Source organism: Mytilus edulis, unplaced genomic scaffold, assembly GCF_963676685.1.
Source record: "Mytilus edulis unplaced genomic scaffold, xbMytEdul2.2 SCAFFOLD_1240, whole genome shotgun sequence".
NCBI classification, from domain to species: domain Eukaryota; kingdom Metazoa; phylum Mollusca; class Bivalvia; order Mytilida; family Mytilidae; genus Mytilus; species Mytilus edulis.
In genome coordinates, this window is record NW_027267592.1 from 12,698 (window position 1) to 26,674 (window position 13,977).

A 13,977-nucleotide genomic window follows, 5' to 3' on the forward strand; every position below is an offset into this window, starting at 1 on the left:
GTTGGTCTTGCACAGACCTCACTATATTTTGTCACTTTTAATGTGAGTTTTAACTTATTTACAATTGAATACTTTTATCTTCATAATATTGTTGACATTTGCTTAATTGTAACTTATTAAAAAACTATGAAAACTTGCTAGTGTTTAGTTCTACAAAGCCAAATATGAAGGATCAGAGACTCAGGATTCCCATACCTACTCTTTATACAAACAGGGGTAAAATATGTAAAAGTTGACACAGAAAACATGCAACGTAAAATCCCTCCGGTTACAGATTTAAGGAATGATTGTAGGTATACATGTCTGTCTGGCATTGTTCATCTAACCTTGACCTAGTTTTCATGGTTTATTGGTCAAATATAAAGTTTTGAGGGTTTTGTCTTTTTTCCAGATACTAAAAGTATTCATTGATAATGTAGTAGAACTTTCATATCACAATATTGATTGTATGGAACAATGTCTGACTGGGTATGGTTCATTCAACCTTGACCTTATTTTCATGGTTTACTTGTCAATGTTAAGTTTTTGTGATTTTGTAAGATGCTGGTTATAAAACATTTTGAGGTTTGTTGATGGATTTACTTGATGGAAACACAAAATGTAATTTGAATATCAGTTTTTTTAAGATGAACATACAATAAAAGGTACACTTAAGAACAAAATGTTTCAACATTTATTTAACAAAGATGATTTTAGCACTTTTGACTCATACAGCATCACAAAATATATGTCAATTAATGTTCTCTTCAAGATTTGCACATATGTATTCAATTTATCCATTTAATGGATAGTCCAAAAAGCTAAAATGTTTATGTCTACTATCATGACTATCAACTGTGATCATCGCCTGGCTTGTTTCTCCTCCTGGTATTTGTAATGTAGATCTAATACATCTGTCTGAGATATAAACTCCCATCCTGTTTCTTTCATATGGTACACTGGAAATAAAATTAATTTAATTTAACTGTTTATTGGCCTTAAATTTTTCAAAGAAAGAATCCTTGAAAGATCAACCGGATATTACTTATATACAAAAATATATGTTTTATAAAATATATCTAGAAAAGTTTCATCAATTTTCCATCCATTAAAATTCTTAATTTAATGAGTGCCAATTAAAGACAAGATTTTCTATTTTTTTTATTCTTGGTATTATCAATAACCGCAAATACACTCCAAATTAAAAGTTACTGTTAATTCAGAAATTAATTTGTGCATGTATTATTGTGAATCACAGATAAAAATGTGAGATTTAAATAATGCATTTGCTCAAAAATGATGAAGGAAAATCACTACTGAAATTATGAATGCAAGTTTTTATTACTGTGAACTTGTTACTCAAAGTAATAACCAGATGCTCCGCAGGGCGCAGCTTTATACGACCACAGAAGTCAAACCCTGAACAGTTGGGGCAAGTATGGACACAACATTCAAGCTTGATACAGCTCTGAATTTAGATTGTGATCGAATTTTTGACATAATATAGGATTGTGACACAAAACAAAAGTCAAGATCTTACAACTTTATTACGCAATACTGTGCAATTAAAGATTTCTTCTTGAATCTTTTCAAAAATTTGAAATTTGATAAATTTTGAAGAAAAAAAAATGAACCCCTTAAAAAAATTGGAACCCCCAAACTTTTTAACCCCCCCCCCCCCCCCCCCCCCCCCCCCCCCCCTTGGAGCAATTACCCCCAAAATTAATGCCAGCCTTTACATTGAACCTTGTAATACAATTTCAGAGAGATCCACAGACTTATGTCCAGAAACTACAAAAATGCATGTTATTGGCCCTTAATTCCTAAACTGTTGGCACCATAACCCCCAAAATGAATCCAAACCTTCTACTTGTGGATCAAACATTGTGGTACAATTTCAGAGCAATTGAAATACTTATACACAAGTTTTTATCTTGAAAGTAGAAAAATGCTTGTTTTGGGCCTTTTTTAGGCCCCTAATTCCAAAACCGTTGGGACCATCATCCGCAACATCAATCTCAACCTTCCTTTAGTGGTATTGAACCTCCTTATTAAATTTCAAAGAGATCCATTCACGTAACTAAAGTTATTTTCCAGACACCAAATGTGTCTTCAGACGAAGACATCATACCATTATACGATCCCCAAAAAAATGTTTGTGGTCGCATAAAAAAACCATCACAATAATTTCTGAATTTACAGTAATTAACTCTAGAATTGAAGCTAATTGTATGCAGAAGCCAGAACTTCATATTAGAAGACTTAACCGCTGATATATTTTATTGTGCAACCAGGTGCTCCGCAGGGTGCAGCTTTATACGACCGCAGAGGTCGAACCCTGAACAGTTGGGGCAAGTATGGACAAAACATTCAAGTGTGATACAGCTCTGAATTTGGATTGTGATCAAATTTTTGACATTTATACATGGTTTTTTTTACACAAAACAAATGTCAAGATTTTACAAATCAATTAAAGATTTCTTCTTCAAACTTATTTAAATCTAAAATTAAATAGTTGACACAGCATAGGTTTCTGACACAGAATGAATGTGGTCTAATGAACTTAAAAGTTTGTTTTTGCCTTTGAGAAATTAACTATGCTGTTGAATATTAATCCTCTCAAAAAAATGTTTGAAATTTTCTTTTGAAATATTTATGAAATCTGAAATGAGAAAAATTTAACCCCCCCCCCTTTTTTCACATCCCCGTTTCCCTTTTTCCAAAACTGATATCAATTCAAATTTCTAATGGAGTTTGCAACAATAACTACTCTTTTAAATACATCATAAAATATTAAAATGTAAAATAAAGTGCTTGTTATCACTGAATGGTAAAGATTGGTTGGTAGTAAAAGTGAATATACATTGTTTATTGTGTAAAACAATAAAAAAAACTTCATCAGTAACATTTTATATTGGCAAATTTCCAATGAAGTTATTTACATAAAGTTATTGGCAAATAAAAATAGAAAATGACATCATAGTCATGTCTGGCAAATTTCCAACATACATTATCTAAAAACATTTTAGATAAGATAAGGAAACTAGAGGCTCTAAAGAGCCTGTGTCGCTCACCTTGGTATATGTGAATATTAAACAAAGGAAGCAGATGGATTCATGACAAAATTGTGTTTTGATGATGGTGATGTGTTTGTAAATCTTACTTTACTAAACAGTCTTGCTGCTTACAATTATCTCTATCTATAATGAATTGGCCCAGTAATATCAGTGGAAATGTTAATAAAAATTTACAAATTTTATGAAAATTTTATGAAAATTGACTATAAAGGAAAATAACTTCTTAGGGGGTCAATTGACCATTTCGGTCATGTTGACTTATTTGTAAATCTTACTTTGCTGAACATTATTGCTGTTTACAGTTTATCTTTATCTATAATAATATTAAAAACAGCAAAATTACCTCTTCACGGGCAGCAACCCAACAACGGGTTGTCAGATTCATCTGAAAATTGTAGAGCAGATAGATATTGATCTGCTAAACAATTTAACCCAATGTGATTTGATTTGCTCTAAATGCTTTGGTTTTTGAGTTATAAGCCAAAAACTGCATTTTACCCCTATGTTCTATTTTTAGCCCATGGCCATCTTGGTTGGTTGAACGGGTCACGCCACACATTTTTAAAACTAGATACCCCAAAGATGATTGTTGCCAAGTTTGGATTAATTTGTCCCAGTAGTTTCAGAGGAGAAGATTTTTGTAAAAGATAACTAAGATTTACGAAAAATTGTTAAAAATTGACTATAAAGGGCAATAACTCCTAAAGGGGTCAACTGACCATTTCGGTCATGTTGACTTATTTGTAAATCTTACTTTGCTGAACATTATTGCTGTTTACAGTTTATCTCTATCTATAATAATATTCAAAATAATAACCAAAAACAGCAAAATTTCCTTAAAATTACCAATTCAGGGGCAGCAACCCAACAACGGGTTGTCCGATTCATCTGAAAATTTCAGGGCAGATAGATCTTGACCTGATAAACAATTATACCCCATATCAGATTTGCTCTAAATGCTTTGGTTTTTGAGTTATAAGCCAAAAACTGCATTTTACCCCTATGTTCTATTTTTAGCCGTGGCGGCCATCTTGGTTGGTTGACCGGGTCACGCCACACATTTTTTAAACTAGATACCCCAATGATGATTGTGGCCAAGTTTGGTTTAATTTGGCCCAGTAGTTTCAGAGGAGAAGATTTTTGTAAAAGCTAACGACGACAGACGACGACGATGGACGCCGGACGCCGACGCCGGACGCCAAGTGATGGAAAAAGCTCACTTGGCCCTTTGGGCCAGGTGAGCTAAAAAAGCTTCATCAGCAACATTTTATATTGGCAAATTTCCAATGAAGTTATTTACATAAAGTTATTGGCAAATAAAAATAGAAAATAACATCAAAGTCATGTCTGGCAAATTTCCAACATATATTATCAACTACTATTCTATACAAAGAAAGATAACTCCAATTGAAAATTAATTGCTATTGCACAATATTGTGCAATTAGATATTTCTTGCTATTGTGAAATACTGTGCAATTGAAAATTTCTTGCTATTGAACAATACTTGATATGGAATCCTGATTTGGACCAACTTGAAAACTGGGCCCATAATCAAAAATCAAAGTACATATTTAGATAAAGCATATCAAATAAGCCCAAGAATTTAATTTTTGTTAACATCAAACTTAGTTTAATTTTGGACCCTTTGGACCTTAATGTAGACCAATTTGAAAACTGTACCAAAAATTAAGAATCTACATACACAGTTAGATTTGGCATATCAAAGAACCCATTTATTCAATTTTTGATGAAATCAAACAAAGTTTAATTTTGGACCCCCATTTGGACCAACTTGAAAACTAGGCCAATAATTAAAAATCTAAGTACATTTTTAAATTCAGCATATCAAAGAACCCCAAGGATTCAATTTTTGTTAAAATCAAACTAAGTTTAATTTTGGATCCTTTGGACCTTAATGTAGACCAATTTGAAAACGGGACCAAAAATTAAGAATCTACATACACAGTTAGATTTAGCATATCAAAGAACCCCAATTATTAAATTTTTGATGAAATCAAACAAAGTTCAATTTTGACCCTTTGGGCCCCTTATTCCTACACTGTTGGGACCAAAACTCCCAAAATCAAACCTAACCTTCCTTTAATGGTCATAAACCTTGTGTTTAAATTTCATAGATTTCTATTTACTTATACTTAAGTTATGGTGTGAAAACCAAGAATAATGCTTATTTGGGCCCCTTTTTGGCCCCTAATTCCTAAACTGTTGGGACCTCAACTCCCAAAATCAATCCCAACCTTCCTTTTGTGGTCATAAACTTTGTGTCAAAATTTCATAGATTTCTATTCACTTTTACTAAAGTTAGAGTGCGAAAACTAAAAGTATTCTGACGACGACGACGCAGACGACGACGCCAACATGATAGCAATATACGACCAAAAAATTAAAATTTTTGCGGTCGTATAAAAATTGAACCCAATTTTTTTAATCACATCCCCCTTTCCCTTAGGCCGAGAAAAAAAAGATCAGTGTTTCCGGTAACCCGACCGACCCTGTTTTTTAGCCCCCGACCCTAACTTTTTTATTGGATCTTCAAAAAAAAAAAAAAAAATTGTATCAACCGACCCCGTTTTTGACACAGGCTTCTGATAGATGACATAATATTATTTCTCTCTTGCTTCTACTTGCATAGAAAGCCAGTAAAACATTTTATTAATGTCAAAAGGTATTCCAAATAGGTTAAAATCCAAGAAATTTGCACAACAGGTGCTTCAAAAACATTGCAAATGGCACACTTCCGGTTTTTGAAACTAATTACGGATCCGGACTTGGAAAAACCATGATAATTTTACGGATTTCATTTACGATGTCAAAAAAAAAAAAAAAAAAAAAAAAAAAGAATTCCGACCTACCGACCCTATTTTTCAAAATGATTATACCGGAAACACTATCTTTTTTTTTTAGGCCTTATTCCAAAACTAATCTCAATTAAAATTTCTAATGGAGTTTGCAACAATAACTACTCATTTAAATACATCATAAAATATTGAGATGTAAAAAAACTGCTTGTTATCACTGAATGGTAAAGATTATTTTAATTTATCAGTTGGTAGTAAAAAGTGAATATACATTGTATATTGTATATAACAAAGATTTAAGTTGATTCTGGACAAAGAAAGATAACTCCAATTAAAAAAAAATCTTGCTATTGCACAATATTTTGCAATTAGATATTTCTTGCTTACTATTCTGGACAAAGAAAGATAACTCTAATTAAAAAAAAAATTGCTATTTCACAATATTGTGCAATTAGATATTTCTTGCCATTGCGCAATACTGTGCAATTGAAAAGACTTGCTATTGCACAATACTTAATATAATAATTTTAGATCCTGATTTGGACCAACTTGAAAACTGGGCCCATAACAAAAAATCTAAGTACATTTTTGGATTCAGCATATCAAAGAACCCCAAGATTTCAATTTTTGTTAAAATCAGACTAAGTTTAATTTTGGACCCTTTGGACTTTAGTGTAGACCAATTTGAAAACAGGACCAAAAATGAAGAATCTACATACACAGTTAGATTTGGTATATCAAAGAACCCCATTTATTCAATTTTTGATGAAATCAAACAAAGTTTAATTTTGGACCCCCATTTGGACCAACTTGAAAACTGGGCCAATAATCAAGAATCTAAGTACATTTTTAGATTCAGCATATCAAAGAACCTAACTGATTCATTTTTTGTCAAAATCAAACTAAGTTTAATTTTGGACCCTTTGTACCTTAATGTAGACCAATCAAAAGTTAAGAATCTACATACACAGTCATGACAGTTAGATTCAGCATATCAAAGAACCCCAATTATTCAATTTTGATGAAATCAAACAAAGTTTAATTTTGGACCCTTTGGGCCCCTTATTCTGTTGGGACCAAAACTCCCAAAATCAATATCAACCTTCCTTTTATGGTCATAAACCTTGTGTTTAAATTTCATAGATTTCTATTTACTTATACTAATGTTATGGTGCGAAAACCAAGAAAAATGCTTATTTGGGTCCCTTTTTGGCCCCTAATTCCTAAACTGTTGGGACCTAAACTCCCAAAATCAATACCAACCTTCCTTTTGTAGTCATTAACATTGTGTTTAAATTTCATTGATTTCTATTTACTTAAACTAAAGTTATTGTGCCAAAACCAAGAATAATGCTTATTTGGGCCCTTTTTTGGGCGACGACGACGACGACGCAGACGACGACGCCAACGTGATAGCAATATACGACGAAAAATTTTTCAAATTTTGCGGTCGTATAAAAACGATACAGCCATAAATAAACACTTCATTGTACAGTGTACCATTATACTTAAATATGCTACATCCCATGTCTATAAGTATTACTAAAACAATTAAAGCATATTGTAAAGCATTTCCCCAAGTCAAATAGAAAGGATTTACTAGGAAATAACCAATTTCATTAAGAAAAAGCTCTGTTATTGCTGTTGTTTGTATTGATAGCTGCTGGAATATTTCAGTAATGAGGTTAAATCTGATAACGTGGCAGCCCTTAGAGACAACCTCACATATGGAATGTTTAACTTACAATTAACCACACCACCACTGTAAGCGTCTCTGTGTGTGGCATGATAAATAGCTCTCCTTCCAAGATCTATAGCCTCATCAACTGTCAGTTCCCATTTGTAACCACTGTCTAGTACACCATAGGCATACAGTGATCCTGATCCCACAGAGAAGATTGAATTGGTCATTCTCTGTCCATCACTGTCAACATAGTATAAACCTGGACCCTGAAAAATGCCAAGGAACTGGTGGTTATTTATATATATTCTTTTTTAAGAACATAACTGTTTAAAAATAACACATGCATTACATAATAATGAAAATATGTAACTCATCCTCCCAAAAAATGATTTCCTACTTCTTCTTTTTGATTACTTTTACAATTGGGTTATAATATCAATTCTAATATGACGTCCTTATTACGCTTTGTAAACAAGCCGTGTTCTAATGAGCATGAAATATGTTTGACAAATGCGCACACATTTACTGTTTATATTAAAGTTATTTCCATCGTTATTCTATAAAATATATACAGTCAAACCTGATTAAACCGGACCCTGAATAAACCGGTTTCCTGTCCATTCCGGCCGAAAATGAAAGTCCCATATTTTTCCATTCAAAGTCTTTGTTAAAATACCCTTTGTAAACCGAACCCTGTGTATTCCGAATTCCGGTCTAATTATGCAGTACCAATACTCTTAATTACATTAATTATTACCTGTCAAAACCGGTTTGTCTAATTAATTTCAATGATCGATATGCAATCAAAACATATTTTTTTATACAATATGGCTTTTCGTGATAATCAATTAGTCAGGCGTCAAACTGTGAACCTACAATCGTACAGTAGTGAGCTGTATTATTTATTAAAACTTATAAACGTGTCAATTAAACGAAAAGACACACCGAATATATCTCGATTGAACTCACGTTTTAACTTGAATAAACAAATTTAAATCCCGGAGTAAGAAATTCACATCGTGATTTCGAAATCATGGGTTCTCTGTTGTGAACCCTAAATAAATGACCTAGATAATGAAAAACACCCGGATGACAACAATCAATGGATATTGTACACTGTACGACAACGTTTCGAAAGTGATGAAATTATGTTTGATAATATTCTGGCTTTTTAATCGGCCATTCCAACATTTCAAATTATTGATCAAAGTAGTAAATCGCAACTCTCCTCTTACAATCCAAACAACGCGAGCATTATAATGCAAATGCAAACAATGAAAAACGAAGTGAAAGTATTTTAATTTATCAGATATAATTTACAATCAGAGAGAACTTTTACATGCAAAATGTCGGACGTCACAAGTCATTAACTTCCGGTCAAAACTGAAACCTGAATAAACCGGCTCACTGTCCAAACCAGCCCTTTTTCATAGTCCCGTAGCCGGCCGGTTTATACAGGTTTTACTGTACATTCAAGTATCTTACATAAACTTTTATAATGTATGTTATATCGTACAACATATATTTACCCTGCTCGTAATTTTAAACTTATCAATTATGAAATGTAATGTAGACTCCTCGGGGAGGAAACAGGAACAGCTAAACATTTTTACGGTATTTTTGTACGCTTTGACCTATAAAAATACTGTATTTATCCTATTAGAATCGAAATAATTCCTTCATGTTATGCTCTATGCTCATTTTTACATGGGTAGGCATTATATTTGACCACATTTTACACCCTGCTAACGCTCAGTGTAAAATATCGACAAATATAATGCCTACCCATGTTTATGATGTTAAAATGAGCATAGAGCATGACATGAAGGAATTATTTCTCAATTAGTCTATTCCAATGCTGTTTTCATTCTTTGATTGCATAATACTTATTCTTATTGTTAAGATTCAGCTTTTTAAAAGCAAGCAACTTTCCTTGTTATTATGGGTAGGAAAATATGTTATAACTTGCAAGAAAATAGTTGCTCATCAGATTTTAACATTCAATAAAGGCCTTAAGGACATTAAAAATACTGACCTTTTTATCCCATCCACAAATCATTGTACCCTAAAAATGTAAAATATTAACAAGTATTCATATGTTAACATTACTATAATTTTAAACACCTCATTTATATTGTCAGGTAATTTGACTGGACTTAATAAAGTACTAAAATGTTTTACAACTTTATACACCTTTAGTATTGCACAAAATAAAACTTTCATAAAAATGGGTTTTAAAAGCATGTTAGTCATAATTTAACATTTTGACATAAACATTTGCATTAGGGATGAGGGCTGTTTCATTAAAACAAACATCTTACAAAGGGAATGCACTTTGAAAATAGAGTAACCACCTACTACATTCCAAAGAGACAATTTAGAATATCACTTACACAAATCTAAATTCTTTTATGCAAATAATTTGTTAACATAATTAATTTTATTTTGTCCCTTTTGAAGTTGATATATAAGTTTACTGTCACTTAAATATGGTCTTTTCTGAATAAATAAACACTCACCATAGATAAGCCCATCCCTTTGTAACCGTATACAATATTTGCTAATAGTTTAGATGCTGCTGCCACTGATATTCTTTCTTTGTTTCGTAATTCATAAATTCTGAAGAATAAGATAAATTATATCATGAACTTTTGTAATTTGTATACCTGAAAAGTATATGATCTAATGTGTTTATGTAGTTCATTGATGACTACTAGTGACCATATGTTCAGTTTCAAGAGCATCTATGCAATTAAAAGAAATAAGTTTATAAAAGGCCCAAAAGCCAAAGCTACATTTTGTAGATAAACCAGTTAACATGCTGAGACAAACAACTAAACATTTACACAAGTATCTTTCAGTAGGAACACCAAATAGACCTGTAATGTTCAAACTTGTAATTCATCCATAAACAAGAGGCTGTCACAACGACAGCAAACGGATTTATTAACATTATTTGTGTCCTGGCAATATCACAAGAACCATTACTGATGAACGGTAAAAGTCAAAATCGTCATTATTGAACTTGACCTCTATTTTGTCATCAGTAACAACATATTAAAATTTCAAAAGCTTTGGTAGAACAGTTCATGCATAAATGCATGGACACGACTGGAAACTCCATTTTTCAATCTTTCAAGAACCATAACTCCTGAACGGTAAAAGTCAAAATCGCCATTATTGAACTTGACCTTCGTATAGTTGTCAGTAATAACATATTTAAATTTTAAAAGCTTTGGTTGAACGGTTCATGAGTTAATGCACAGACAACATTTGATTGCCGCCCGCCGTACATCTCCAAATCAATAACCAACATTTTTGTCACAAAAATCCAATTAATAAAAGCCAGCCAAAAAAAACCAAATACAGTCAATAAACCAGTAAAAGGCTATAAGACAGCACAGAAACAATTATTCAAAGACAATATGTTAAAGGAGGGGGTGCAATAGGGGTCCATTAACATGTTAACACCTCGATTTTGGCCAAAACAGGTAACCACAAATGCAAAAATGCTGAATACAGTTAACAGCACCTTGAAAAAGCCAACACAGTTTAGCATAAAAAGGAATTGCCCCCCCCTCTTAAAGTAGGAAAAGACAAGACAACCCAGTAAGTATAAAACCCTGAAAGGTCATCAGTACATCTATCAAATAATATTTCCTCGAAAGATCAATTACCAATAAACTTTATCTGCACTTTTCAATCAGAATAGTCAGAAGTGAATATCATCTGTCTGGTTTAGATACCATGTGTTCCCTCCTGTAAAAGTCAGCCATTAATGCTGCCATTTACGACTTGTATAATGTAAGAGCGGTTTACACAGAACTCCATTAAGACTTACCTGCAATGTTTAGCTAGAACACGTTCCCAGTAGGAACAGTCAGCAGCACCTCCAGCCATGGTACCCAGGAGGTAAGGATTTATCTCTATAACTTTCTTTACTGTCTGAGAAGCTGTACAAAAAAAAAGTAAAGACATTTTTTGTCTGTGTTGTTGAGTTGGTGTCTAGATAGTTCTCTATCAAAGCTTAAGCTTGTACCTGTGTTTTTTATATCTTCTACACAGGTATAACATGTATAATAGACTTATTAATAAGTTATTTTTCTATTCGGAGAAATGGATTTTTCTTTTATGTAAGTTTTGTTATTTCACTGAAGGAATTAAAGCGGTTGTTAACTGAGACCTAAAGAGAAATATAATCAAAGACTCAAATGGCCATTTTGTACAAAAAGCTCTAATTAAAGTCATAATAAACGAGTGACCGGTGAAAAATAATGTTATTCCAATTCTTGAACCAATGCATATAAACATCATAAACTTAAGTCTTCTGTGCACGATTTTGTCATTTTTTTGCATAAATTACGTATAATCATCATTTTTTTTTTCAATCGGTCAGTGTTGTTGTGAAAATATGGCAGGTAATTGAAGTTCATGTTTTGAAGCTGAAGTTTACAATTGTCACCTGTTTGTCAACAATCAACAAAAAAAAGCATGCGTGTTGAGCACGTGTTTAATATGTACAATCAGAAAATAGTTTATTTTAAGGACATACATGGATATTGCGATCACCGGATTTTTACAAGATGGGTCACACTGAGGTCACTTTGCATACCGAAAATATGTTGGGGAATTGCTTCCGCTTCCTGGAAGGAAGCAATCAAAATAAAGTAAACTTCTTCTAAATATGAACAAAATAAAGAATTTTCTTCAGAAAAAAGAATGTGTACATAAGTTTTATAATGAGAACTATCCATTGAGTTATAAAAAACATATTATGCATTATTTTTTTTTAATTTGAGGTTTCTTATGACTTTAACATTTACATATATTAGAATCAAAGCATGACAGAGCTGAAAATAACATTTGCCTTATATCTTACAGAAAATATCTAAATCTAGATAGTTTCTTAAGTTACTCTGATATAGTAACAAAAGTATTTTTTTGTACCCCTCATGGATGTAAACCACACATCTAAATTTTGTACATACATTGTATATATATAATATTTTTGTACATGCCCATTTACAAATTCCACTCAATTTCAAATTAATTTACCAATCCATGATCCAGCTGTGGCCCTAGAATCAACAGCTACAATTACACCATGTTGGAATTTGAAAGCTAGTGTTGTAGTTCCATGATTAAACTGAATTTTCACATCACTTTTAGGGTCTGTAAACTGCTTTAGATTTTCTACAGGCTACAATGGATAAATTGGAAAAAAAATACTTTTACAATAAATTTCATTAATATCTGAAGATTTCAATCATTTGTCAATCATGTCAATCAGACTTCTAAAATCCCAAACACTTTTGATTGAAAAAATAAAAAATTCATGAATGATTATATAGATTGGTTTTTTTTTTTACAAAACAGGTCTATAAAATTCAGAATGGAAATGGGGAATGTGTCAAAAAGACAACAACCCGACCATAGAAAAAACAACAGCAGAAGGTCACTAACAGGTCTTCAATGTAGCGAGAAATTCCCGCACTCGGAGGCGTCCTTCAGCTGGCCCCTAAACAAATATATACTAGTTCAGAGATAATGAACGCCATACTTATTTCCAAATTGTACACAAGAAACTAAAGCTCCAGACTTCAACTAAACTGATTGAAAGATTATGATTTCATCATACAATTTGCATGCATGAACATGTAACTGAAATTTTCTGGAATCTACATTTGATCAAATGAAAACATTTTGAACATGCATTTTCTTACAATTGAATTACAAAACAAAGTTACAGGCAGACATGGGGTCAATTACATTTGAAAGTAATTAATTACATTCAATTACAATTACAAAATCTTCAATTAAATTACACATTACATTTGACTTTTTTTACCAATGTAATTAATTACATTCCAATTACTTGGCAAATGTAATTAATTACTTCAATTACATTTGAAAGGAAATTTAAGATAAAACATTGAAAACATGCATTTATTCTATGATATGTACATAAGTATTATACATTGCTCTATAGTTATAACAATAAGACAGTGTTCAACTAGTATATACATTTTTGTATTGTGTCATATAACTTATTTAAGCATTTTCCCATTACATTTGACCATCATCAGCTTTTCAAATGTTCCATCAGCCAGTCTGCAGTTTCCATCAAGTTTTTAAATTCTTCACTTTCGACAATAGAGAGTGGTAAAAGATCCCCAGCTATGAACATTATAAGAGCATTTGTCATTTCTAACTGTTTTGGATCAGACGGTGAATATTTTACACTTTTTTTTATGCATTGTGTCAATGTTGGTTGAATTTCTTTATTCTCAGAATGCAGAATGTACAAATCTCTGTGTTTTCTCTGAAAATTACAAAAGGCCTTATTTAATATCTTGAAAATATTAAATTGTTTTAATTTACCTATTGAAATTTTACATTTATTTAAATTTATTTGATTGT

At 31.9% G+C, this 13,977-nt stretch overlaps 1 protein-coding gene across 1 annotated transcript; it reads right to left on the minus strand.

The window, feature by feature from the left end:
- Positions 1 to 661: 661 nt before the first annotated feature.
- On the minus strand, positions 662 to 12,757 carry LOC139505660 (proteasome subunit beta type-5-like; the record flags this gene model as incomplete). Its single annotated transcript, XM_071295144.1, is given in 6 exon segments — positions 662 to 938; positions 7,619 to 7,823; positions 9,593 to 9,622; positions 10,077 to 10,176; positions 11,399 to 11,510; positions 12,613 to 12,757. Coding segments are annotated over 6 exon segments (690 nt in total), but the record flags the coding sequence as incomplete, so codon positions are not given.
- Positions 12,758 to 13,977: the final 1,220 nt, after the last annotated feature.